General features: G+C 54.3%; 1 protein-coding gene across 6 annotated transcripts in view; it reads left to right on the top strand.

Moving 5' to 3' along the window:
* Positions 1 to 27,779, top strand: part of Nek6 (NIMA related kinase 6) — a 74,318-nt gene that overhangs the window by 17,969 nt on the left and 28,570 nt on the right. For 4 of the 6 annotated variants that reach the window (XM_020166574.2, XM_074053235.1, XM_074053231.1 and 1 more), the window contains 3 exons: positions 16,810 to 16,928; positions 25,845 to 25,985; positions 26,723 to 26,785. In XM_020166574.2, the coding sequence (XP_020022163.1) occupies positions 16,839 to 16,928; positions 25,845 to 25,985; positions 26,723 to 26,785 (294 nt within the window). In that variant the 5' untranslated portion in view covers positions 16,810 to 16,838. Of the gene's footprint in view, positions 1 to 1,494; positions 1,653 to 8,679; positions 8,702 to 16,809; positions 16,929 to 25,844; positions 25,986 to 26,722; positions 26,786 to 27,779 lie in introns of those variants that run through there. The other 2 variants (XM_074053233.1, XM_074053234.1) reach the window with 2 other exon arrangements.

Below are 27,779 nucleotides of genomic sequence, written 5' to 3'. Positions count from 1 at the left end.
GGCTTTACTTGCAACTCCTTGTAGACGTGCCTGACTGAGGTCCAGAAAAGCCCACTGCAAATACGGAATCAGAAGTACATCTAACCAGCAAACCTGCTGGGCATCCTAGCTTATCACAGTGCACTATAGATCGTCAGGTGATCTGTGATTTATGATCTTGTGACTGCTGAGGCTCATACCACGTGTGCCTCGCCTGGGAGAAGATCAAAACTCAATGTATGATTTCTGCAGAATGCGTATCACATCAGTACCATCATAAAGCCCCCAAATCACAAATGCAAGCTTGTAAGTCTGTGCTTCTAAATAAGGTCACATTTATAGGTTCCAGGTAAATGTGAGTTTTGTGCAGGGAACATAAGGGATGAGGAAGACAGGCCCTGCTGATTCTGGTCCTGGGAACCTGCTGGCATTCCCGTGGAGGAGACCAGCCAAGGGAGAGAGCTGTCCCACAGCAAGGACCAGCCTGGGCAGCAGGGGCAGGTCACATCACCCCACTGAATGGACCCCAAGTCTCAGAGGAGAGCAAGGTCCTGACTCCAGAACCTGTCCCTCCTGGACTCATTTTAGATGCTTCAGGACAGGTGCCAAGGACAAGTCAGCCAGCAGAGCAGTCTCAGCCTGGTTTGCTGCTTGGGGTGGGAGAATAGCCCTCCCAGTAATGACAAGGTCCCCCATTTCCAACAGCACCTGCCCATGAGGTCTCCCCCACTATGGATAAAGGGCAGCCTGTGGGAGGAAGGCAGGAACCCAGCCTCTTTTGTTCCCCCAGGGGCCCTTATCTCTTTTGGCAAAGTCTCTGTGGTCAGACATTTCCGGGTTAGAGTCCCATCCTGACACTTCCCAGCCAAGTGATCTTGAGCAAGTGTGTCCCGGTCCCCAGCCTCTCCCAGCCTCGCTGCTCCCCTCCTGTGAAGTAGGAGAACATTCCAGCCCAAGTCAGAAGGACTAGGGACCACGAGGTCTGTGGCAACCCTTTCTGGGTTCTTCCTGTACCCAGTATGGGCCATAGTACACAGGAAGAGCTTAATAAATACTGAGTAAGAGAGACTCTTGTAGCTGGGAACGTTCCTGAGGTCCTGTAGGCGTTTCCTTCCTGTGTCCCACGGACACAGGACAGCTGAGATGGTGGCGTGGCAAGGGTGGCAAAGGAAAGAAGCTGCGGACTTCAATTCATCACACAAGCTGCTGGGGACATTATTTCTGGGTTTGGTGCTGTGGGAGGTGGGGTGGTGTGCAGAAGAGCTGCATTCTAGCCCTGGCTCTGCGTCCTGCACAGTTTTGTGCAGGTGGTCACGGGACCCTGTCGATTTGTTCCCTGAGGCCCTCTCCTCTCTGCAGACCCCATGCCACTGCCGTCATTTGGGTATCTAGCCTACAACTCGCAGCTGGACTTGCCTAGCCTCCGGGCCTTTGCATATGCCATGCCTTCTGCCTGGAGTGCCCGCCCCTGCTCCTTTACTCACAGCTGCTTCCTGTTCTGAGGAAACACTCCTCCTGCCCCAGGCAGATCACAGATACCTTTCCTCATGTTTCCACACCCTGGTGCACAACACCATGGTCACAGTGGGTCAGAGATCTTGGTGTGTGACACACTCATCTCTATACAAGGACCCCGGCAAGGACAGGGACTGATCCCCACTGCCTGCCACAAGGTAGGTGCCCTGTCCGTGTTTGTGGATTGAGTGAGCAAATCATTGAGCGTCCGTCCTTTGGCATATCACTTCTTTGCTTTCTGCCTCAGTTTCCTTATATTTAAAATACATGATGTGGGCTGCTGGATTACCAAGGGATGTGGGAGAAGGGGGTGCTTTCTGAGGTGTCCAAGGAGACATGAGGTCTCCAGTAAGTGGGCACAGCCTCCCTGCAAGTGTGTTTAATAATTATCCAGTGCTGACAGATATGAGTAAAGCTGGGGATATTTTTTGGGTTTCAGCACAAAATTCCCAATTAATGAATTCCAGTGTCTTTGAAGAGGCCCCTGTGTAGTTATTCTAGCCGCACTTGGGCCGACCCTGCCCTTCTCCCCTCCTGGCTGTGAAATCATCCCAATACATATAGAGGAAAGCACGCATGCATTCAGGACCTGACACCTGGTGTGCCCTGCCCTACAGAACTTTCTCTGTGTTTCTACACCTGGGGAGTGCAACAGATTCTGCTGAGATTCACCCCCTGCTTTGCACTCAGTCTGGTACTGGATTTCAACTCCCTCCTCTGCTGTCTATGTGGATTTGCACTTCTCTGAGCCTTGGTTTCCTTATCTGCAAAATGGAGATAGCAACACCCCTGTCATGGGGTGAGCAGGAGGACCCACATGCATGGTGCAGTGCGTGGCACGTAGGGGGAGTGTGATTTCGTAGCTGTTTCTTCTTAGTGTTGAGTATTACCTACTCTAGAGATTAGAGCAAAACAGAGATCTGCTTGTTTAAGGCAAAAAATGTCTGTTGTTGGAAGAATTTTGTTTTGGAAGACGAGCCCAGGTTTGGGGTCGGAACCAAATTTCCTCTGGAATTGCATGATTGAACATCCGGGCGTAGTTTAGAAGCTTAGTGACCACCCAAGCCTTTGAGCCTTCCACGTAGATGCTCCAAGGTCAGGCTTTGTGGGAATCCGTGGCACAGCTGGGCTGCTTGTCTCATCAGGAGCATCACTTCCACAGAGCGGCTCTGTCTGGCTATGAACAGATGTTTTTTCCTCTCTTTCTTGGATGGCTGAATGGCAGTCTCCCTCCTGCCGTCCCAGAGGCCGACCTGAGTGCAAAACTCCAAAACAGACATCACAGTGGGGTTGTCCATTCCTGCTCAGACTGGTGGCTCTCAGTGAGGCTCAAAGAGCCAGGTCGATGGCTGCTGTGCCCTGGGGAGCCTCCTGTAGTAGGGCTCCTGGACTGTGGTTTATAAAGGCTGCTGAGAGTAGTGAAGAAATCCAACTTCACTGAAAAGATAGCAGATGGGAGCAGCAGCTGGGATGGAGGAGGACGGTTCTGGAGATCCGAAATCAGGCTGCCGGTGACTGGGGCCTCCAGTCCCTAGGGATTGCTAGCGCCTGCTGCAGGTGGAGAGCCGAGCCTCCAGTGGTTAGTGTGGATGGCAGAGCTGTACTGCCTGGCGTCCTATCCTGGTGTCTCCACCTATACCCAGCATCTCACATTTGTATCTTTGTGCTCTCCTTCTGCACGGTGGAGATAGCCTTGAACCTGTCTCACAGGGGTAAGTAAGTTAATGACATTCAAGTGCACAGAGCAACACTTGGTGCAGAGTAAATCGATGAGGGTAAAGTAAGGCCCAGAGAGGGCCAGCTAGTCTGTGCGGCAGCCAGGGTTGGAACTCATGATTCCTAGTCTTGTGGACAGTTCCCTCCCTGTCACCCCCGCCCCCCGTCAGACTTTTTCAACCCTGCCTTTTGCAGAGGAAATCGCGTGACCCTTCAGCCACAAGAATTCCAACTGCACAGTGTCTGAGTCCCTTTGAGCTGGCTGGGGCCCTTGCTGCCACACTGTTTGGCTCTCCTTTTTGCTCCCTCTTTCTTTTAAAGCTTGAGAGTGTCTCTCCTTTCCTGTCCCCGTAAATAGAAAAATTGACCTCTTGGCAAAGGGCTTTGAAGACTTTAAGTTCCTGCTGTGTGTCCCTGCAGCAGCTCCCAGTCCCAGCCTGCCCCCCTGTCTGTGAACTGACGTCTCCCCTGGCAACACGGCTGCGGCCCCACCTGCCAGGCTGTGATTGCTGCAGAGGCAGGCCAGCTGAGCAGTGCCACCTCGAACGCAGGTGGCTGTGGATGCTCTAGCTAAGTGCTGATTAAACAAACACTGGTAACACATCCTTCTAGGAAATGAGACGAACCCCCCAGAAACGCTGCCCGCTTCCGCCTGCCTCCCAGCTTCAAAGGTTATCTGAGTCATCAGCGTTGCCTGCACTTTCCTTGCTCTCTCATTTCATTGAAGTGCTCTGAAGCCACTCGGGGCTGAGGCCGGGTGTCCCCGCTGTGGGCCTCCAGGGCATCGGGACTGAGGGGCTTGGTTGCTTCCCGACTTCTGGTGGGCATCCAGCCATGAGCTCCGGAGACTCTAGCCTCCAGTGTGAATCCACCTCCCTCCTTCCAGCAGAGCCACTTCCCCTCTGTGCTACGGTTTCTTTACCTGTGAAATGGGTAGATGGTGAGCGCAGTGCAGTGTGAGGGCTCTGCCTGCTCAATCCCCTCCTCCTTCCTGCCTGAGAGGCCCTGGCTCACCTGGGGCACAGTGATATTGGCATGCCAGAGGCCTCCCTGACCGTGGGGGGCAGAGGGACATGTGGCTAAGTCAGAGAGCTTAGAGGCAGACCCTCCGTGTCAACAGTGCAGCCCCTTGACTTTTTGATTGGGGTTCCAGGGCCCAGAAGAGGAAAGACCTGGAGTAAGGAGGCCACCCACCCACCCATGCCCAGGAAGGTCACAGAGACAGGAGTGCCCCAGGCTGCACAACAGGTTGGAGCTAAGCCAGGGGCTTGGTGGAGCTACCTGCACTTGTAGACCTCAGCCCCCCTCACCTGAGGCCCTACAGCTCCCCAGGGCCTCTGCGCCACACAAAGACCCAGGTGGATGGATGAGCCCAAGGATGTGTGAGCAACACTGAGGCTGGAATATTCAGGCACCAGCCCCATGGTGTGCTATATTCCTGCCAGGCCTGGAGCAGAGCCCTGTAAACGCCAGGATATAACGGACAATAAATGTCGCTGGAAAATAGTGACTCTCCTAGGACCACTGTCATCCCTGCCACATACTGTCTGCCAGAACCATGAGCTCTGTGATCATGAGGCACAATCGTCATGTAAATATATAGAGTCTCTTGACAGCTGCCAGCCAAGATTTATTTTATTGAAATGGCGGGGGGAGGGGCTAGCTCAGGTTCCTTGTCCTGGTGACTTTATAAAATGCTTTGCTGTCATTTCCCAGCTTCTGGGAGGACGAAGCTAGAGCCAGAGTGGGCCTCTCCCACCCTCCCATAATGGGAAAGAGTCCTCCAGAGGCCCTGGACATATCCTGCCACTTCCACCGACCCCAGGTCTTGGTTGCCCACGAGCCTGAGGTCCCCAGGGGAGAGGACTGACTTACTGTGCAGCTGGTTTACAGGCAGTTCTTGTGGGGTCTTGCTGTTGAATGAGTACTGGTTGCATATGATAATGGTAATGAAAGGATGACAGCAGCCCCACTTGTCTAGCTCCCATGTGTACTTGAGCCCTGATAGTTCGGGGCCGGCATTTTACCTGTCCTCATGCAGTCTTTCAGCAAATACACAAGGTGGGTCCTGCCATGACCCTGTTTACAAAGGAGGGAACTGCAGAGAAGTGACCCTGGGACTGGCCCAAGCTCATGTGGCTGAACAGAGCAACACAGAATTTGAACCCAGAGCCCTCAGACTCCAGAGCCTGCACTAGGCTGCTTGTCCACTTGTTCCTGACTGCCTGCTGTTCCCAGCCAGGTGTGCTGCTTCCCCAAAGCCCCCTTGATTACCCAAGTGATACAGCACAACACCTTGATCTGGGTCCCACCCTCCCCATTTGCTTCCTCACTGCCGAGCATGTCAGGTGAGGCCTCAGCCTGCATCCCATCCACGCTCGGCCTTTCTAGTTGGTGCGCGGTCACCAAGTCATGGAACCTCTGAGGGCCTCCGTTTCATCTATCAGATGGGTGCCTTAGGGGTGCTCCACCCCGCCCCCTGCACCTCTGTGCTGTGTCCAGGAGCCCAAGGGCGTGTGAGCCTGGCCCCCACATAGCTGTGCACATGGCCTGAGAGCTCAGAAAGTGTTCCAAAGCAAGAGCAATTCCAGACCCAAAAGGTCTAGTTTTCTCCCCAGAAATGACATGTGATTGGTCCCAGATTCCCAAGCTCAGTTTGAGGGCACCTAAGTGAGTCACTCAGCCCACAGACCACACCAGCATGAGAAGGGCCTCCTAGATGATGGAACCCCACTCACCCATGTTGTGGGTGGGGAAACTGAGGCCCTGAGACTGGCAATAACTTTCCTGAGACTGGGTATCCCTGTGAGAGTCCAAGCTGTGTGAGTCTCTGGCTACCATGCTCAGAGCAGAAGTCACTCACGTGGAGTAGAAAGTGGTCACAAGTTGGTCCCAGGTTAACTCGGGTCCAGCGAAGATCCTGGTCAGGAGGAAGACACAGGAGTAGCCCCGGGACCTGTAATTATGTGACCATGTAGGTGGCAGGACTAGATGGGAGGGTCAGTGTCACCAGAGATTGTATCACTTGGAGATTGTGCTGTCATTCTCAAGAGGCCCTGCTGACCTGACTGGAAGTGTCTCTGTGATCCAGGCTGGTGATGCCCACCTAGCAGGGTCATGGAGGACGTGGGTTTATGGCCATCTCCTCCTGGGGAGAGGCCACACCAGGACCTGGTCTGGGAGTCCAGCCCCCTTGGGACTGTGGACAGCTGGCCTGAGCCCAACTGTAGCTGCCAAGGGGGCTGGCACCTGGCATATGCCCGACAGTTGTGGCCGGCTGGCAGGGAAGGTGTGCTGGCAGGTGGCCGAGCCCCGGTGCCAGAATCTGGCACTGCATGTCCTCTGGGGCCTCAGCTACCATATGCCTGCATCAGTCCCCGTGGCAGTGGAACTGCAGATGGGGCGAGGGGCGGCTGGCACAGGGTAGAGGTGGCTATTGTTCTGGAAGGGGAAGCAGGTGTGACTACAGAGAGATCTCAGGAACCGAGGGCAGGGGCTGGCCTATAGAACTCTGTTCAGCCATTGTGCTTTCTCTATCACGAGCTCCCTTCCCCTTGGTTCAGTCCTGCCCAGCGTCTAGACCACTCAGACTCTGTTCCAGGTGAGAAGTTGTGCATGACCTGGCCTCTTGTCTTCCTGGGACGCTGTCCTGCTCTTTCCTGGCCTGTGGATACCATCCTGGGGACCCTCTAAGAGCAGGGGCTTTGTCTCTGTTGCCCAAGGGTCCCGAGTCTTCAGCACAGAGGAAGCAGCAGGAAGTACATGCTAAAGGAAGAAAGGAAGGCAAGCAGGCCACTCCAAGTCCTCCATTCCTGGACTCACGGCCTTGTTTTGGCGAGTGAAACACAGAATCCGAATAAGGATGTGATAAAAATCAAACAATGACCCCACTGACTGGCTGTCTGGTAGAGGCCAGGTCTGGAGCTAAGCACTTTTGACCCGTGTAATGTCGGTGTAGCAATCTAGCAGCTCAGGACAGTAGGTGCTGTCCTTGCCACCATTTTGTCCATGATGGGGCACACAGTGGGGGCGTGGCAGAGCCAAGACTTGAACCCAGGACTGCTGCCTGCCAAGCTCTTTTCTCTCGTGGGCAGTAGACAACGTTTGACCTGGTACACAAAGAAGAGAATAGAAGAGCCAACCTTTGAACAGGACAGCAAGGACTTAGGTGTCCCAGGATTTGCTGGGCCCTATGGGATGGGTGGGGAGCAGAGGAACAAGACAGATTGACTCCCAGTGCCCACTGTGTGGTGCCTGGTGATGGGGTGGGGGCAGGGTAGAGCACAGCATCATGGGCATCGGTCCCTAGACACATGTTGCCATTGCTGTGCTCATGGCACTGGCCAGTCTTTTGCCCTCCTGCCTCAGTTTCCCAGTGATAGAATGGGGGAGCAGGATGAGACTGTCCAGGATAACTAATTGCATTCCAAGCTGCGCTGGTTTCAGAGGCCACTGCCGTCCACTGGTGAGCAGTGGCCTCCGTGGCAGTCATGACAAGTTCCATTCCCTATGGGGGGGGCAGTGGAGCTATTCTTGGAACAGTGTGTGGTGGGGGAGTTTCCTTTAGCAGGGTCTTGGGAAGGGAAAGTGTCGTACACAGCCTGGGGCCCCTTGTCCTTCACCTGCCTTGAGCACAGAGAGGCCACTTGGGTCCCCGGAGGCCCTGGGCACTGTGTGTCTGCCATCAACTCTGGGCTGAGCAGACCTTCCCTGGAGCTGCTTAGGAGGCACTTTGAAAGGTACACAGCTCTGCCAGCCTCCTGCTATGCGAAACTGGTAGCCCTTTCCTGCCGCCTGTGCCCCTCAGGGGGTGTGCATAGCAAGTGACAAGGAGCCAGACACAAGAGACCTCCAGGGCCTGAGCTCACAGGACCATCTGACTGACCTCTGCCACCCGCTGCTCCTGTGGCCACCTGCCCAGCAGGGACAGCCAACAAGGGCACTAGCCATGGGGGCCTGACGGGGTAGGGTTGCCAGCAGGTTTCATGTTGAGTGATCCAAGGGCTTTGCCAAAACTCCTGGGGTGGTGGGAAAAGCAGAGAATGCAGTTCTCATCCCCGGGGTGCATGTTCTGATTGCCTGGGCTCCTCCCACAGGAAAGAAAATTTGGGGAGGTCAGGGGTTCCAGAACTTGTCCTATGTGGGGACCGCTGGCAGACTGATGCTCTGCTGCAGCCCAGGCAAGTTTGGGACAAACACTGATGCCCTCTGTCCCGGGGTGGAGTTGGTGGGGGTGGTTATCTGCTGATTTTACCTTCCCTCTGTTAGTGGAAGGGGACTAGCCATGGGCTGAGCCAAGATGTGGGAGGGCTGTGCTCTCAAGAATTTCTGCTTTGAAATCCACCTCTTCCTTTAAACCCTGGGCATTTCCTTGGCGACCCCAGATGGGCCAGCCCAGGGTCACCAGGCTCCTTCCACGTGACTACTGGCATTTCTGGCTGGGTCGGTGGCCTTTACCCAGCCCTGCCTCCGTGCCTGCTGGGCTCTGGAGGTGAGTGCTCTGGTCTCTGCCCACAATGGAAGGAAAGGCATGATCAGGCAAAGACAAAATGAGGGACCAGGGCTGTTAGGCCCAAGTCTAGGAAGGCTGGGGAGGAGTCTAGGAAGGCTGCCTGGAAGAGACAGCCCTGATGGGCACTGAAGGAGGAGCAAGGTTTGCCAGGAGTCCATTCACTGCAGATGGGGTGCACAGCCTGCGAAGGCTTGGCAGAGAGAGCAAGTTCATTTCTTGGGAGAGTAAGGGTCACGGGAAGATGGACCTGTTAAGGGACCTATGGATCCTGACAGAGTGAGACCTAGCTTCTCCTGGCTCCTGGTGGTCTCCAAGGATGGCCTAGGTTCTCAAGAGAGACTCCAAATTCAAATGCAGGCTGTGCTGTTTGCCAGCTTTGTGAGCTTGACAAGTCTCTTAACTTCTTTGCCTCTCGGTTTTCTCATCTGTAAAATGGGTTGCAGCCTCATGGGAGGGATGAATGGGGATGCCTGGCAGGTCTCAGCTTCATCTTCACAGGGGTTTCCATCAGGTCCCTGAGCCCCAGTGCCTCCCGAACAGAAACCCAGTGTTCCTTTAATTAAGACAGAACGGTTATGGCCCCTACATTTTTTCTTCCGGGATTTAGTTTAATGACTCAAGGAGGAGGAAGTGAAATATGATCAGAGGCTGCCCCTGGTTTTTTTTTGTTTGTTTGTTTGTTTTAATTTAAAAAGGCTAGGGGAGCCCTGCAGAATGTGGTTTGTTCTGTTATGAATCACCCAGTGACTTTTGTCTGATCCCCGTGTGGCCACAGGGATTCTGAGGTTTGAGGGGTTTCAGGAGGCCAAAGGAACCCCCATTGGTCTACTGGCTGGAGACCATCTGACCAGCTCTCCCTCAGCCCTGTTTTGTGCCAGATCTGAGCGAGGCACGGGAGGCTTGTAGATGACCTCTACGGTCACCTGTTCTTGGAGGCCAGCGTTCGCTGACTCAGCTAAGGAAGCAGTTTGTGTCCTGAGCAGACTCTTTTAGAGGCTATATAGAGAAGCCTGCGTGGATGCTATGTGCCACCTGATTGCTTCCAGTGTGCCACACAGTCCTGTAGGACTAGGTCCTACTGTCCCTTCTCTGTATGGTGAGGACATCGAGGCACACCATAGTGAGGGGAGTGAGGGGATGGCACTTTCCCAAGATCCTACAAGAGGTGCTGAGCCTGAAGCGGGCCAGAGACCTGGTCCTGGTGGATGAATGTTAAGAGGTCATGGATGGGTCTTCCAGGCCCTGGCTGGTGCGAAGAAAAGTCTCAAAGGACTGGGTGCTGTTTCACTGGGGAGGGGAGGCTATTCAGTGAAGCTGTGGTACAGGGGCCTGGGGGCAAGCTAGTGCCAGCTGAGTGTGGGGCCTTCTGCCGTGAGCTTAGGGTGGGAAGCAGCAGGTTCAGGAACCTTCCATGGTGGGCTGGAAGTGGGATCAGAGGGGAGCTCGGAGGCCCGGAAGCAGGCAGGAGGGGGCTGCAGAGACCTGCTGAGAAGGGTTGTAGCCAATGCAGGGCAGGGGATCTGGGGGGTAGTGGAGAGTTTTACAAGAAGAATCAGCAGGACTGGGTAAAGACCGAGTGTGGGCTCTGAGAGAAGGCAAGATGTCAGGGTGGCCATTTCTGAGACAGCGACTCAAGAAGGGCAGGTAGTAGCACCCATTTGGGAATGCTGAGTCACAGTTCTGTGGGTCTAGACCTTTCTTGCAGAGAAGCCTCAGACAGCAGAGCGAGAGGGGCAGTGGGGGAGGAGGATAGAGTTGGAGGGCAAGACAGCAGGGGGCAGGGGAGGAAAGGCCTGGAGCCCCTGCAGCCGAGGCTCTGCACCACCCTTGGGAGGCTCAGCTGCCTCAGGGAAGAGAGCAGTTAGGAGCCCCTCCCGGGAGTCAGTGGTTTCTGGTCAAATCTAGCACCTTAGAGAAGCTAGGCTTGCGTGGGCCACAGAGCTACAGAATCTGAGCAGTGTGTGTGGCTTTGGGGAGGGGAGGGAGGCAGGAAAGGGAGAGGGGACACAGAACCAGTTCGGAAACCAGACACCATCTGAGACTTGTCCCCTCCAGCACGACAGGCCCCCACAACTCTGGCCTGAGATCTGGCTGCTTCCTGTCAAATGATGGATGGGTAATGTCTGCTTATCCGGCAGGGGAAGGGAAGCCAGAGCTGCACCTCCCAGCCAGAATTCACACACGCATGCGTTGTGTGCAGTGTAGATGGACCAGGCTAACTTGGTTTCAAGTGTCAGTTCTGCCTGTTGCCTGCTGTATGACCTTGGGCCCAGCACTTAACCTGTCTGAACTTTCATTTCTTCCTCTGCACATGGAGCTTAGCAGCCTCTGCCTGGGCATCTGGAGGGTGAACATGGTATGTTTAGCACTCAGTACATGCCTGGTGTGTACACAGTACGGGCTCTGCTGCTGTATCAAATTCTCCCCCAACCAGTCAGCACAGCAGGCACCCTCCTGCCTGCCCCTGGCCTTGTGCTCTGCTTGCTCAGTCCTGCCAACACAAGAAGCAGGGCAAATGCTTTCTCCACTGTTGGACTTAATTTGCAAGTTGTGGTTCTCCTGGAGCCTCAGTTTCTTCAGCTGCAGAATGGGAGTGGTGGTGCCTTCTAGGTTTCTTAGGAGAAGAATCGCCCATGCACATCAGCTGGTGCCATAGCTGGTCTGGCTTCTGCCTAGGGGAGGCCACCTTTGAAGCTATTCCCTCGGTTGGGGGACTCAGGGGCCTTCCTTAGAGGAACCAGCGTGGAGTGCTGCCATGGCCACCTCTGGGGCCAACATGGTTCTCCTGGGGCCTCTAGTACCCGTCATCCTAGGAGCCACTGCCACAACTGCCCTCGGTGTAGACAGAGTGAGAGTGTGCCTGGGCCGAAAGCTTGCGGGCGCCAGAGGAGCGCTGAGCATGTGCGCACGCGCAGACGGGCTGTGGCCCGGGATGTCATGGGTCATCTTCCATAGAAACAGCCTCAAGGAGCCATTAGCTTCTGTGTGGCTAATGTATTTGTATTTGGCAGGAGGTAAAGGTGGAACTTCCTCCTGGAAGAAGTTTCTAGAAATTGGGGGAGGCTAGGGCCAGGTAGCAGTCTTGGGAAGAAAGGCCACTTGGAGGCTCAGAGCCCAACCCAGTGGGCAGCCAGGCCCTTCCAGGGAATTAAACCCAAGCCCCCATGACTTCCCAGGGACAGGGAAGGAACAACCCAAGGGCTCTGTGAAGGTGGCCACGGTGCATGTGAGTGAGGAGGTGTGCAGTGCAGTGTGCAGAGCTGTCACGTGGAGCCACGCAGCCCCTCTCTGCACCTACTAGCTGTGTGACCCAGGGCAAATCTGCCCCTCTCTGAACCTCACTTCCTGAGATTGTCACATTAAGGTGATCCCTCCTCAGTTGCTCAGTAAGAGTTGGCACAAGCAACCCTGAAAGCAGCCAGTGCTTCTGGGGCCTTCCGTGTGCCAGGCTGTTCTTGGGAGTTTACATCAATCTCTGTGGTCCTTAGAGGTCACTCTTACCACATCAGCCCCACTTTCCAGATGAGGAAACTGAGGCACCGTGTGGTGAGAGGAAATGGAGCCAGCATTGAACCCAGGCAGTCTGGCCACTGGACTGGGGCACTGGCCCCAGGCTGCCCGGTAGACACATAACATGCAGCTAGCTCATGGCTGCTTTGACCACAGCCAGGAGCGCAGCTGGGAAGCTGCACTGTGCGTTCATGGTGCCTTGGAATTGCGGGCGCTTGTTCCCTGCAGAAGGAAGGCCTCTTTGAGGTGGGGTTCCGTGCGGCCTGTGGCTCCAGGCCGCATTCCACAAATATTTGGCCCCTGACTTGGGCTTGGCAGCCACTATCTCATTGTTCTGAAACTTGGCAGGAGCCACGGGATCCCAGGGACAGGCGGCTCCCTGTGTTACCCAGAGGGGCCTGCATGGCCTTTCCCTGCTCCCCATGTCTGTCCATGCAAGTATCCTTTGCTGTGGCCTTCCTGCATCTGAACCCCATAAGACAGTTTCTGGTAGCAATTTCTGGAGTAAGAGTGTGGAGTTTCCACAAACGCGATGCAAATTCCCTAAAATCCAACGCATCTGACTGAATAGCCCCAAGACAACAGTTAAATGGTATTGAACCTCCCCTTTTTTCTGAGCCTCAGTTTCCCAATCCGTAAAATGGGTCTATCAGTAGCCCTGAGGATGAATGAGAAAGACCCATCCCATTGAAAGTGCTCAGAGAACCTTCATTTCCTTCCTCACTGCCTGCCTCCTCCCCCTTTGGAATGGCACTCTCTGATGCTTGGTGGGCAGGGCTTCCTTCCTAAACCAGGGCCCCTCTGCCTAATGTGGAGCCCTATGCAGCAGGTTCCATTGGGTCCTGGGCAGGACTAGTGCCAGTCTCTTACCAAAGCCCAGTGGATTGGCAGAAGAGGTGGCACAGCAATAGCTGGGTGCACAAGATCTCTAGGAGCTCCTGCCCATGGGCCCCCTGCAGGGGACATGGCCTCTCAGGGGCCACCTGGCCAGGGATCACCCCTACACATCGTCATGGGCCCATTCTTGGGTGGAAAGGAGGCTGGTTCCATGGGGAGGCAGCTGGGAAGGAAGATGAGATGGTGGCAAGGAATGCAGTGTGGTGGCTTCATGTCACAGATGCCATGGTAGGTTCTGGTCCTGGCCCTGGCTGTCTGTAACCCATGTGACCTGGGCAAACCTCATGTGTAACATGGAACAATAACGGACCAGCTCTCATAGGCTTTTGTTAAGGCCAGAGGGAGCGAAGTGCACGGAGCAGGGCCCCACATAATAAAGACACAGCAATTGTTAGCTGCTATCTGTCGTCACTGTTATTATTACTGCTATTTCTGAGGAGGCCTGAACCCCCCTTGCAGTGGTCCTGGAGCCTCGTGAGGCTGTGGGGTGAGCTCCCGAGAGGGTGGAGGCCGCTGTGTTAGGCAGCTGCTAGAGGGCTGGGTGATATTCACAAACACCTGTGAGCCTCCTGCCTGGTGTGATTTTTGCAAAGTCACAGCTGGCAAGTGACAGGGTCGAGATTCAAACTCAGGCCCACTGGCCCCAAAGCCCTTGGGACTGGAACTGGGTGAGGCAGGACAAGAAATGGGGACTCACAGGTGGACACTGCTCCAGTTCCGGGTCCATGAGAAGGCAGGGCAGGTGGCCAGGTGAATGAGGTGTGTGGGGGACGGACAGGGCGGCCTATGGGTGGACTCTGGAGCCATCTAGATAAAGACGGAACCTTCTCCTGAAGACAGTTCTCCAGCCTTTCCCGGGAGGGCTCCCTAAGGGCAGAGGATGCAAACATGTTACCCCGAGGGGTCTGGGGGTACAGCCTGCAGCAGTTGCTGAGCCTCCGGGAGCCTCTGGTTTCATCTTCAAATTCATGCGCATTTTACATTCTGTTCCCTCTCATACCCGGTTTGCTGTCGCACGCTTTCCCCCTGAGTAACAGCAGTGCCTGAGGAAGATGCTCCGTGTTTATCTGTTTATCCCGGGGCTTTTCGTATCCCTGCTCCTCTGCTGCATCGCCTTGGGGGGATGCGCTCCAGCACCAAGCTCGGCCAGATGGCAGAAGACGCCGAGAGCACCTGGTCCCATCTACATCCCAGGTCTTGGCAAGGAGAGCGCCAGGCCCTGGGACACCCAGCCGGGGAGGTGGGAGGTGCCAGAGGCAGAGGTAGGGCTGTGGGGAGGGGTGGCTTCCCCCATGATGCTCCCTACATGATGCACATCCAAGACCACCCGAGTCTACCTGTGTGTCTACAGACATGAGGACACAGCACATTGCAAGGCCGGGTCAAAGCTGGTTAATGTCCTAGGCAGGAGACCACTAACCAGGAGTGGTAGTCACATTGCAGATGCTCAGCCCGAGAGGGCGGTTGCCTCCAAGCTGCTGTGGCCTGCAATCTTTGTCTCTCCTCCTGTGGTCTCACTTTCTGTGGTCTACTTTGTGTGTGAAAAGCAGTTTCACCCCAAAACAGCAATGAATGTGTGTGGGGTGAGGTGGGGGGAATGGCACTGGAGCTACTGAGGACACAGGAAGAATGGTGCCTAGGCACATGTAGTCGGAGGCTGGGGCTGGGTGCCCTTGAGGCACCAAGCTGGGAAGCCCCAAGTTTAAGCTTGATGGGTGATTCAAAGATTGATGGGCATCATTTGCTAGGCCAAGAGGCATCATAGACACCTCTGGGGACTGGGAGGTGTGACCCCTCAACACAGAGCTGGGAATAGACTTGGTGGGGAGGTCCGGGAGAAGGGTGATTTGTGGCCTGAGACACAGTGGCCTGGTCTCCAGGACACTGACTGTAACCATCACAGGGTTGTTGATTACTTTGCTGCTACCCACAACCCCCTGGGTTAATGGGGGCCCCTTGGGCCAGGGAAAGGCTGTCAGTTTGGAATTTAGCTGGCGGAGCTAGCTGGGAGCAGATGACCAGGTGAGAGTGGCAGAGGATGTTGAGGGAGAGGTGATGTACTCTGGATGTGGGTTGAGTGTCTCCCCCAAGTCCCCACTGGGGTGATGTGAGAGGTGGTGGGACTTTTAAGAGGTGGAGCCTATAGGTCACTGGGGGCACTGCCTGGAAGGGATCCAGGGAGCTCTCATTGGACCCTGAAACTTTTACTTCCTAAGAGACGGAGTTGTTATAAAAGTCTGATCGCCAAATAGCTTCCTGGCTTCCTGTCTGGCGTGTGACTCTTCTTCTCACCTGCGTCTTGACCACTGCAATGTTGTTATAAACCGTGAGACTCTCACCAGAGCTGAGCTGACGTAGCTACCAAGTACCCTCGAGTCTCCAACACCGTGAGCTAAATCAACTTCTTTTCTTTACAAAGTTCCCCAGCCTCGGGAATTTCATTATAGAAACGGAAAGCAAGCTAACACAGATGACCTCTTCAGGTTGTGCTCTCCAGAAGCGGACTCTGAGGCAAGGCTCCATAGGCTCATTAAAGCCAAGGTCCAGAAGGAGCCTGTAAAACCACAGAGGAAGATGAGTAAGGCTGCCATCTTAGAAAAAATCCACCGGGCCTCCCAGGGTCCCTGGAATGTAGGTTATACCGACCTAAGGCAAGGGACTAGCTTGCATAGTCATCCCCTCAGGTGTTAGGTAAGGGTCACCCTGGGGGACCATCCAGTCCATAGGACTCCCGGCTCTCTAAGGAGTACACAGAAGGTGCTCTGGGGCCTGGCTGGTCCTCTAGAGGGCAGGCTGAGATGTGGTTAAGCAACAGTTGGACATCCAGGGGCATCTATAGACACAGTAGCAGCTGGGAGCTGGGGGAGTCCAGACTGGGCCCTGGTCTGTAGAAGGCACTGCAGAAATGCTTGTGAGGTAGACGATCGATCTGGGCACTGACTGTCCCCTCAGTCTTCCTTCTGTGTGTTAAGCTTCTATCCCTGCCATAGGGAGGCTTGTCTGGCAGGGAGGTCAGAGGCCACCTCTGATACCAGGAGAAGTGAGACCGGGGAGACACCACGTGACCAGGACCCTGTATAAAGTGGCACTTGATCAGGGGCAAATGCTGTGGTTACCATGGCTACTGGTAACCAGCATCCCTGGTTCCCAGGGTAGCCCAAGCCCTGGAGCTGAGGCTGCTCCTTTCTGCAGAGGCCCTGCACCTGCGTGGAGGTTGGTGCGGGACCCTGAGCATGGCCTGGCTCTCCAGTGTCACGGTGTGTTGTACTCTGGGGCCCAGCGGGAATGGGGACGTGGGGTTCTTTCTCCCTGCAGCAGCTGCCAGAGTGTGGCTCAGTGACCTAGGTTTATTTGGGGGTAATGATGGGGACAGCCAGACAGAATGTCCCTCTTTGGGGAGACTATGGGAAGAGCGAGGCTTTGGAATCCGGCAAATGCAGGGTTGAATCTGGTCCCTTCCTTGCTGGCTGACTTCCTACTTGAACCTCCATGTTCCCTTTCTAGTGAAATGATCTTCACAGCTTAGTCAGGACTGTGTAATGGAAGGAAGACAAGTCACCTGGGGGTCAAGTCCTCACCCAGCCACTGCTGAGCTGGGCAACCACGTCTCCACTCACACATCCATACAGTGGGCGAGCTAGTGTCTTGAGGAAGTGAACAGGCTCTGTTCTCTGTTTCAGCCTGTGCCCTTGGGAGGCTGGCATGCAGGATGGCAGGACAGCCCAGCCACCTGCCCCACGGAGGAAGCCCGAACACCCTGTGCCACACGCCAGGGCCTGCGCACCCTTCGGACGCCCAGGTAAGCCCTGTCTTTGTCCAGGGTGTGTTGAAATCCCAGAAACACTGTAGCTCCTCAGGCGAGCTCCAGGTCTCTGGGGGAACACCTGCAACACCCCAATGCTTCCAGGGCTAGGCCCTCACTACCTTATGTAGTGACCCCTTCATTTAACTCAGCCACATTCAGAGAAGCCACCTCTGTGTGAACTCAGAGTTGGGAAGCCAGGCTCTCCCTGCCCCGGGGGCTTCTATGCAGCATTGTGTTAGACGTGCACTCTCCTCAGTGCACCAAGGAGAGTGAGGGACTCAGGAATGGATCGAAAATTCTTCCTTGCCATGAGCCAGTGTCTGCCTTCCATTTTGTCTTAACTCTGGCCCTAGTCAGCCACTTGCTCTAGAATAGCAGACTTTCGGGAACCCTATTCTCTCTCTCGAGATCCCTGGGAGAGCCGGGCTGCCTTTGGGGCTTTTCCAAAGCTAGCTTTGGGTCCTGGAACTGCCTCTTGTGTACCCCATGCCTTTGCACATGTTGTTCCCTGGCCTGGAATGCCTGCCCCATTCCTTTGCCAATTCTCAGTCCAGTTGAAGCTGTTTCTGAGGAGACTTCCTACCCACCTCCCTCCCCTCTGTGTGTGCATGTGGGTGGTGGCCATGATCACTCCTGAGCAGGCCTGGCTCCAGGTCTGCTTCTCTTTCTAAACAGAGAATGCCAGGGGGCTTTGCCAGTGGCTCCATCCCAGACTGGCACAGATGAACCTTGATGCTAGTTGAGTTAATACACCCTAGATATGTGGGCAGCAAGCCACCGAGGAGGGGGCTGTGTGTGAGCCAGATGGGATAGAAAGGTAAGAACCTGTGAAAGAGAAAAAAAAAAACAAAACCCAGCAGAAGAAAGTCAGGGTCCCCTAGAACCCCAGCCAGGTCCCTGGTCCAGTCTAAGGGCCAAAAAGAGGCCTCTTCAAGAAGAGGTAGATAAAGGCCTGGAGGGCACAGCTAGACTGGCCAGGTTGCCTGCCAGCCACATCCTTTAGGGTTCTGTAGGCACCCTGAAAAGATAAAAAGTTCTTGTCCGATGTTGGCTTTTTGTCCCAACACTGTGAGACTTCCGTCAGGGAGAGACTCAGAGACAGCCATAGTCCTGAGCCACGAAGGCTTGTCACAGCTTCTGACTTCCTGTTGGAGGACTTGAGGATTACCAAGTCCAGTTGTACAGGTTATACGCTGCACAAAGGTCAAGGTGGCAAGTGGATCTGAAGGCCTTCAGCACGTCATGCTCCATGGTATACAGCTGCATCAGCCCAAGAGAAAGCACCCTCACAAATTCACACAGAGGTGACACGAAGGGCAGGCACTCTGTGTGTGTGCGTGCGTGTGCACATGTATACACAACTGTACAAGGGTCCGTGGACAGCTATGCTGTTTGCACTCTCTATGCCTGTTACTGGCTGGGATGCAGGGGCCCGTTTCCAAATAGAATTTGGGGAGGCAGATCCCGGGAGCTGAGAAGTCCCAGGACACTGTCAGTGCAGATTCCACCAGGACATGAAGGGGCAGTGGGGCCTGCCTGGGTAATGTAGCCATTTGTCATATTAAGTCATTCGCTAACAATTGAATCCCCCTTGATTAATCTCCTGGAATTAGCCAGTTGCATTTCGAGCAATTAGGGTTAATTACAGCCTCATTTGGCAGAGGAGAGAGGCCTGTAATTATTTCTTGCACAAGGCGAGGAGGCGGTGGGCTGCGGTGGCAGGAGTGTCCTCGGTATCTCCTCGCACATGTTGGAGTGGGTAATGACATAGTTAAGTGTAATTAGATACGATTACTCAGCACTGAGCTGCTCTGGGCAGCCACTCTCGGGTGAGGATGTCCCTGGTCCCACCAGCACCTGGCCGGGTTTGCAGAATCAGAGCGCACGGCTGTGCGCTCTGCGCCGGCTCCACTGGTGTTTAAAACCCCATCTGGGGAGACATCAAGGCTCAGTCTCACCTGTGTCAGCACATGGAAGCACCTGGAATTGACAATGCAGGCATTTTCCTTTATGTGGGAGTGCTGCTGTTTGCCTAAAGCCATCCTTAGAGTGAGGAGCCAGGCTCCATGTGCTATGAAGTGGGCTGGGCTGGGTTCCCTCCCAACTCCACCTCTCACCAGCCAGGTGAAGGGGGTAAATGACCTTTGAGTCTCAGTTTCCTCATCTGTAAAATGGAGCTAACAGCCGTACCTCCATCATGAGACAACGTGAAGAATAAATGAGGCAATGTACCTTAAAGATCCAGTGTGGCACCTAACACCCTGGGTGTTGAGGAAACGCAATGTCATGGATGTTATTTTTGTATCTTAAAAATCGTTGCAGTTTTCACAGCTAAGGCCCCTACCCGGAAGGTAGAAAGCAGGAAAACTATAAAAACAGACCAACTGTGGGCTGTGTTAACCTTCTAGGCCCACGCCTAGTGGTGTGCTCATTTCCAGGAGTTTTCTAACTCAGAGCCTTGGGCACGTGGAAACACATGAGGAAGAGCTGGACACACCTGCTTTTATTGAGTTTCTAACGAAGGAATGCGTGGAGTTGAGGTCGTGTAAAGTGCCCCACGCTTTAGGATTTTACCAGTCTGTGCTGAGCGTTTTCATCAGGAGTGAAATTCAAGGCTCAGCCAACCCACGGAGAGCTATGTGGGTTTCCGGAAGGGAAAGTCATGGGAAACCCCAGCTAATGCGTCTTCCATCCTGGGACGTGCCAAGTTCAGATCTATTCGGAGAGAACTGTGCGCATACCTTGCAGGGGCCTGGAGCCACTGTCCATAGGTGTGCGTCACCCCGATCAAAACCCTGTGCAGACTTCCCAAAAAAAAAATGACCAGTTATTAATGGCTATTAAAACTTAAGAGTGTTTGCTAAGCCCCTCAGGGTGCTCTCCACCTACTGTGGAGCCTTCTGTGTAAACAGATAGAGGATGGGCACCAGAGAGCTTCAGAAAATGGCCCAGTTTGTTCTGCCCCATGAATGACCAGCAGTGTGGGGCAGAACACGGAGGGGAGAACATTCCAGAAAAAGCAAAGAACTCATTGCAAGCTCCAGACCTGAAAGCCCAGGGCCAGTTGGGGTAGACGAGGTGCTGCAACACCTGCGCTCTGAGAAGACAGAAGAATGGATGGTGTCTATGAAAGGTCGCATATCCTTACTGCAGTTTGAAATTGGGGGTTTTCTGTTAACAGAGAGTACTTGGATTTGGGTTGTAGAAAGACACTTGGGAGCCAAATACAGTGGCCAGTGGCTCACACCTGTAATCCCAGCTGCTTGGGAGGATGAGTTTGGGAGGATCCTGGTTCCAGGCCAAAAAAACCCAAAGAAGTTTGCAAGACCACATCTCAAAGGAAAAAGGTTGAGCATGGTGACAGGTACCTGTCATCCCAGCTACAGCAGGAAGTATAAAATAGGATCGTAGACCAGGCCAGCTAGGGCAAAAGCCAAGACCCTGTCTCCAAAATAACCAGAGCAAATAGGGCTGAAGGCATGGCTCACGTGGTAGAGGGCCTGCCAGCAAGCACGAAACCCTAAGTTCAAACCCCATGATTGCCAAAGATGTAAGTAAATAACCCTGGGGACCGAGGGTTGAGACTCAAGTGGGGTGCACATGGGGAGCCACTGCAGTTTCGTGGGGATAGTGATGATGGCGGGTGTCTCACAGTGTGATGCCTGCCTCGTGCCTCAGTGGGTCTTGCTGCCCACTCACAGCTAAAGGTCATACTCAACACTCCATTTTGCCGGGAAGGAAACTGAAGGAAGGGACCAGAAGGTTCTACAACTGAGGGCAGCAGCAGGGCCCTGCCCAGTTCCCATGGCCCTCAGAGTATGTTCCCATTGCGAGGCCTTGAGAGGGAAGCTTGGCTTTGGGTTTGGAATTAGTCAGGTCATGAGTTGCTGAGCGGGGTTGGCCTCGTAAGGAGTCCAGTGTGGACCTTTGTAAATTGCGACCTTTCATGCGACACGATTTAAAACATAGTGCTAAGTACACATATACTGAATCCATTAGAAGTTCCCTATACACCGTGTCAGATGTCTTTAAAGGTGAAATTCGTTTACAGGAAATGTCATTCTGATGAAGTGTGCTTTTTAAAATCGTAGGAACGGTCGCCTTAAAATTAATGATGCATTGCAAATATCAGGGAAAAAAAGACCCATCCAGTGTAAAGATGATTAAAATTCAGGTCAGAAATCTGGCTTAGTCAGGCTAAATTTTTTAATGAGATTTCAGAAAATTAATTGGGCGAATGCATTTTTATTCTTTTAACATGTAATTTTATGCTCCCATTTAGGGGGCAAGAAAAAGATTTGTCGATGGCTGAGGCGTATTGTGGTTCAAACATTTTAAACTCAAATTAGCGAAGGGTGGGAGCTGTTTGTGGCCTAATTTGATCTGACTCAGACAAGAGAGCCAGGTTCCTTGGAGCTTTCTGGGTGGAGGTGTCCTGTGGTGGTCCAAGTTCCCTCCTTCTCCCAGTCTCCCCTTTATGCCTTGTCTGGGCCTGAGAAAGCTGATGGCATTTCTAGGGAGGGTGCAGTTGGAGATAGGAGACCCAGGGATCTTGGCTCCTGTCCTCTGGATCCCTCCTGCTGTCCAAGGTCATTGCTCACAGAGGCTGCTCCATCCGTCTCTTCTTTGTTTAGATCCAAGCCATCCTTCCCAGCAACTCAGGCCCACTCCCTTGGGCCCCAGTGACCGATAGCAGAGTGTGAGGTAGATGCTACTGGGCCAAAGACCTGCCTCCTTCCAGACCTAGCCCCATCTTCTCTACCTTTGAGGGTAAACTGAGGACTCCATACCCTGGGGCATGGGCCCAAGGAAGTAGAAATGATGTCAGTCCTGGAAGTGGCCACAGCTCAGCCCTAGAAGGGAGCCAGGGCAGCCGTTGTCTGGGAGGGGGTCCCTGGCAAAAAGTCCTGGGCAGAGGAGCTTGAAGCCACAAGGCTGCAAGTCCTTGAGGTAACTGCGAACCCCGTCAGCAGGCCCTCTGTGGGGGAGTTGGTGACGGTGATTATAACCATAGCCGAGAATCCTTGAGCTCTTCTGCTGGGCCAGACACAGCCTTGCCTCATCTGCCTCAAGCCCCTGGGAGCTGCTTCCCAGCAACTCCAGCAAGGACAACAGCGGTAGTGATAGTGACATGTCCCATTTCCTGTGACCGGGCCCTCTCTGAGGACTTCCATTCCTTAACTTGTTTGACACCCCACTCCCAGCAACCATAAGAATGGGGAGCATGGCTGCCTCCATCATACAAATGAGGAAGGAGACCAAGGCCCCCAGCCTGGAAGTGGCAGAGGCAGGCTTAAACTCACACCTCCAAGCCAAGCACAAAGGTCTTACCTGACAGAGCATGGTCCTGTTTGCCCCTCTACCAACCTATGCCTGATGGAGAGGGTCCTAAAAGCCAGGATGGGGTCTTGGGCAGAGCAGGGGATAGCAACAAGTGACCTGAAGAGCCATCAGGTGGTCACTAGTTAGCAGTTTTTATTCCTGGGACCCCATGGCACGAGCTGTTCAGAGACTGACCCCTTCCCCACCCCCCCGGCCGTGCCACTTTCCTGACAGTTCAGAGCCTCATGGACTCCCATTGCCTATATCATCTCCTGGGGTCCTCAGAGAAACTTCAGGCCATTGTTACTGTCCCCATGAATGGATGACCGTCCCAGGGTCACTCAGCTGCAAGGGCAGGAGTGGAACTTGCTGGAGGCAGGATGGGAGGAAGGCCCTGGAGGTGCCAGAGGGAGGCCTGTCTTTTCTGGCAAGGAACCACTTATCCTTTCTTTCCTGGGAGTTAAATCAAGGCTAAGAACAGGTGAACAGAGGCCATCTCAGGGACAAGACCCCCCCCAACCCTTTGCAAGTAGTGGTGGACCCCAGGGGTGGCTTGACTATGCCCCCAGCATCCAGTGCTGCCCACACTGTGCCACAGAGCTCGTTTTTCTAATTAGGGTGAATGGGTTGTGACAGGAAATGCAAATCTGGGTCATCCATATGCAGATACACAGCTGGAGTCTGAGCCATGGCTGGGATATCACCCATATCCACCCCACAGCCATTTGGAGCTTTGGGGCTGCTGAGAATTGGGTGGTGAGGCCTCCCTGACTGGGCAGAATGTCACTGGACACTCCGGCCACCTTCCCACTCCCACCAGTGAGAGGCCCCATGTTCCCAGAGCAAGGACCCTCAGAGATCACTTCCTTCAAACCTTTCACTCTACTGGGGAAAACTGAGACCAGGAGAGGAGGGACCCATCAGCCAGGGAGTTCAGATCCCAGCTCCGCTGACCAATTTTATATGACCGAGCCTCAGTTTCCTTACTTATAAAGTGGGATTAGCAACCCATGTTTTCCTGGGCTGTCAGGAGGCTTACGGCACTAAGCACTGAGACACAAACTGGCACATAGTAGGTACAAAGCACACAGAGCACCATCATTTCTGAGTCTGTGTTGTTCTTCCAAGCACTAAGGAATTGCCTTGGTTTTTCTGAGGGCTTGTGATGTTGGCTGTCCTTCTGGAGGTGACAGTGTCTGGGTCACAGAGTCCCATTGTGCATTTGGGCACATTCCTCTGTGTCATTCAACAAATATGCCAAGAGTACTCAGAGTGTTCAGGGGACATGGAGGGACATGGAAGACCAAGAGGGAGTCCCCACTGGAGAAGCCCATGCAGGGAAAGGGAAGAACTTAGGTGACTGAAGGGAGGGTCTGGGGTAGGAGGTGGCAGTCCAGCTATGGTGGTTTGGGGACTTGGAAGAAAAGCCAAGAGAATGAGAGTTGGAGGCCACTGTGATGGGCTGGGGTGCCATAGTCCCCAGACCTGGGGTCAAATTCCAACTCTGCTGTCACTTGCTGGGAACCTGCAGCAGGTTGCTGCCCCCCATCGCCCCCGCTCTGATCCTCAGTTTCCTGAAGCAGGGCCAGCAGTGTGGCCCACTCACAGGTGGCTCTGAGGGTCCAGCAGGATGGCCGTGGAGGTGGTGGCTGCAGTATGCCAGGCAGGCTAAGCATCCCGTGATGCTCCATGCACATCCTAGGTGTCGCTTAGTGTATAGGGAGGTCAAATGTTATTCCCAAAGACCTGACCTGACAGCCATCAGCACGTCGTGGATGAAATCATCTTCTTCCTCCCACTCGAGTCTCCAGGCAGGGACCTCTCTAAACCACCCACTGCTGTGGGAGATTATCATGCCTCAAGACCTCAAAGTCAAGATTGGCCAAACTTTTAACTTGCTGAGGGACCCAGTCTAAGTATGGGACGCCAGGCTTGGACTTCCATCACTCACTCCTGGCTGGAGGGCGTCTAGAGTTTCCTAGGCATGAGGTGGGATGCTTGGCGTAGTGGAAAGCCTAGGAGTGGGGGCTGGGGAGTAGCTGCTCAGGGCCTCAGCTCCTCACGCCTGCCCTGCCCACACCCTTCAGTCACCATGGTGACCGAGGCCGTGAGTGGACAAAGGCCACTGAGATCGACTAGGGGCCAGGCTTGATGAGAAACTGTACACAGAGTCTCATGTGATCCCCACAGTGGCCCTGTGAGATGTGGACACTTTATTTTCTCCATTTACAAATGAGGAAATGAGGCCCAGAGTGGCTTGTATGTCCTGTGTCACCAGTTGGTGAGTAGCTGAACCAGGGCTGGACCCAGCTTGCATGGCTCTGAAGCCACGCTTGGCACCACACGTGCCAAGCAAAGACCTCTTTCAGGGTGATGGTTCTCAGTGTTTGTTCCAAGTGAGGGAAAGTTCCAGAATGTAGTCCAATACCTGGATCTTCTGCCCTCTTAGAGGTTGGGGCCCACATCTGGAAGAGACAGTACCATTTTAGAAATTCTACCTTGTCCTCCATGGGGCCCTTGGTGTTTCCAGCCCTACCCTGCCCCCCAACTGAACTCAGTGCCCATTTTCTGCATACTTCTGTGTGCCAGGCAGCCAGTGATGACTGAGACCCAGTCCCTGTCCTCGTGCTGCAGTCCAGCTGAGGAGGTGGTCCCCAGTGCCAGTGACTGGCCTCACAGTGGAACTGTAACAAGGAGCTGGGCAGGGCTTTGCCCAAACCCTCAGGGAAGGCTTACAGAGCTGTGTGACATGGCAGGGCTGTCCCTGGGGCCTCAGTTTTCTTATGGGTTAAATGGAGATGTACTAGGGCCCATCTCACCAGGACTCCCAGGGCAGATCAAGAGGTGTGACATCATCTCTGCTGTTCCTCCTCTTCCTTCTTTGAGAACCCACCATTGGTGCCCCCTTCCTGAGAGCACATTTGTACATGTACTTCAGAGGGGCCAGCTGGCCGCTGTGGCCTCCCCTGGGCAGCTGTGTCCCTGGGCTCTGTGGCTCCAACACAGGTTTCAGTGCTGGCCCTACAGAGTCACTGTGAAGTGCTGGTTTCTTTATGTCCCCAAAAGAGGGAGATCAGGATGTCCCTTCTCTGAAATGAGGTATTGTTACCCCAAGAGGGGACATGTCACTTGTGATGGGAGTCAGGGCATTAGTCATGGTGGGATGTGGGGCTGCTGAGACCAGATCTGAGTCCCGTACCTCTCAAACATTTGTCACACACGCTGCTTGCTGGGCCCTGACTGGGCAGCAAGGATTCAAGAATGGATAAGGGAGACTGCGGGCCCAGCCCCATAAAGCCAGCCTTCTGAGACAGTCATCTGGTCAGGATGGAGCATGCAGAGGGTGCACTGGAGAAGTGAACAGCCTGGGTTCTCACCCACACTGGGTCGTCATGGGGAGCAGATAGGGCCAGATGTGAAAGGCCCCAGGGAGGTACGCGGAGGCTTGGATGGGGTTGGTGAGCACAGTCCCTCCTTTGCCTTAGAGGATGCTGATGGCTGTGCTGGGATCCTAAAGGCCCAGCCACCTAGGCCTGGACTCTCCAAGCCAGCCTACCTGATCTCCGGTGTCCCCTGTCCCCCCTGCAGAGGCACCCTACCTCTCTGTCTTTTCGCTGCTCGCTGGCGGACTTCCAGATCGAGAAAAAGATAGGCCGAGGACAGTTCAGCGAGGTGTACAAGGCCACCTGCCTGCTGGACAGGAAGACGGTGGCTCTGAAGAAAGTGCAGGTGAGCTGGAGGTCCAAGCTGTTGTAGGAGCTGGTTTCCCCCGAACTCTGAGGCCCTGGCCAGAGCCTCCCCCCCTGACCCCTAGGAACGGAGACTTCAGTACCCAGCCCCTGGGCTCTGGGGAGAACCAGGAAAACCCAGAATAAAACAAAGGAAAAGAAAAATAGGCATGCATCAAGTAACCACTGTATGAAGGACTGTACTCAGAGTGTATAGAACCTTGACAACAGCCCTAAGGGTCACAGGTTCAACACAGACACCATGACGGACTCTGCTGTAGTGGCTATAGTCTCTGCCTTTGGTCTGCACCTGCAAGTCAGGTGGCAGAGGACCCATGAGTGAGCACTGAAGGGGCTGGGGTGCCAGGACACGGGGCGTCATACCCACAGCTGATGCCCCAGGATGGTGCTGTGGGGTAGAGCTCTTGGCTTCTTTCACAGAAGAGGAAACTGAGGCTCTGAGCACAGGCCACTCGCCAGTGTGACCTCAGCAAGTCACAGATCCTCAGGCCTCAATCCCCTCCTCTGTGAAATGGGTAAGATAATTCCTACCTTCTGGGAGTGGGCGTGGGATTCACGTAAAGCCCTTACTGCAGTGCTCGTTTGTGGTGGGTGCTCAGTAAGTGGGGCGCTTGCTATGACGGGACCCCTCAGCAAGGAGATGGGCGAGTCAGGACTCAGTCCCGGTCCGTGGGCTGCTGGTTTTAACCGCTCTGTTTCTCTCTTTTTCCTCCCAAGATCTTTGAAATGATGGACGCCAAGGCCAGGCAGGACTGTGTCAAGGAGATCGGCCTTCTGAAGGTGAGTGTCCGGAGCCAGGTGGAGCCCTCACCGGCTAGCAGGTTGTGCTGAGGACAGACATGCCAGGGCCACCCAGGGTAGCCTCCACAGGGGTGGCAGGAGTGTCTGCGGTCTCCCTGACTGTGACTAACATGGTGGTCTCCCCAGAACCATAGACAGCAGAACTTTCTGGACTAGACTTGGGCCCTGGCTAGGGCTGCTGTCTCCTTGGGATTCCTCCCTGCTCCAGGCTTAGTTCTGCCTGGAGTCTTAGAGGTCATAGAGGAAGCCGGGAGAGGAGAAAGGGCTTGGACTTTGGAGACCTGTGATCTGGGTTCAAATCCTGACGTCTTCTTCATTTCTAACGTGTGTGACCTTAAACAGGTGACTTAACTTCCCTGAGCCTCAGTTTGCCCATCTGCTCAATGGCAAGACCACCTGCCTCACAAGATACAGAGGATTAAATAAATACTACTTGAGAAGGGCAGGTGACACAGAGCACACAGTAGGTGATCACTTGGCGTCATCCTCCTGCCATGGAACAGTTTGCTGAGCAGCTTCTGACAAAGTGGAGCTCTTGATGGCAGTGACACTTGCTGGACAAGCTGGCAGCAGGTGATGTTCCAGGGAGCTCTAGCACAGTCCCATGATCTAGATGGTAGAGATGAGGCCATTCTAGAGAAGTGGGTTACGGCGAGGCTGAAGATGCCAGATGCACTTAGCACAGTGGACTTGAACGTGGAATGAAGGGAGTGCTTTCAGAGGTGCTGGAAGTCAGCAAGGAAGGACACGTGAAGAACTCAACACAGCACCTGGGGAGTGGGGCCACTCAGTCCAAGGCAGCCCTGTCGTCATAGTTCTAACCTCTGACTGACCACCCCAGCCTTTCCGCTACTGACCCAGCTTCCCGGGCTGCCTGCAGGGAGTCAGCAGGACATCCCGGGGGCACGTGGTGCTTCTTAGAAAGGGAAGTGCAGTTTGCAGAGGGCCCCTTGCAGCAGGACAGCATGAAATT

The sequence above is a fragment of the Castor canadensis genome, chromosome 13 (assembly GCF_047511655.1).
Source record: "Castor canadensis chromosome 13, mCasCan1.hap1v2, whole genome shotgun sequence".
Classification (NCBI taxonomy): domain Eukaryota; kingdom Metazoa; phylum Chordata; class Mammalia; order Rodentia; family Castoridae; genus Castor; species Castor canadensis.
Note: the sequence above shows the minus strand (reverse complement) of the source record. Positions and strands in the feature narration are given on the sequence as shown.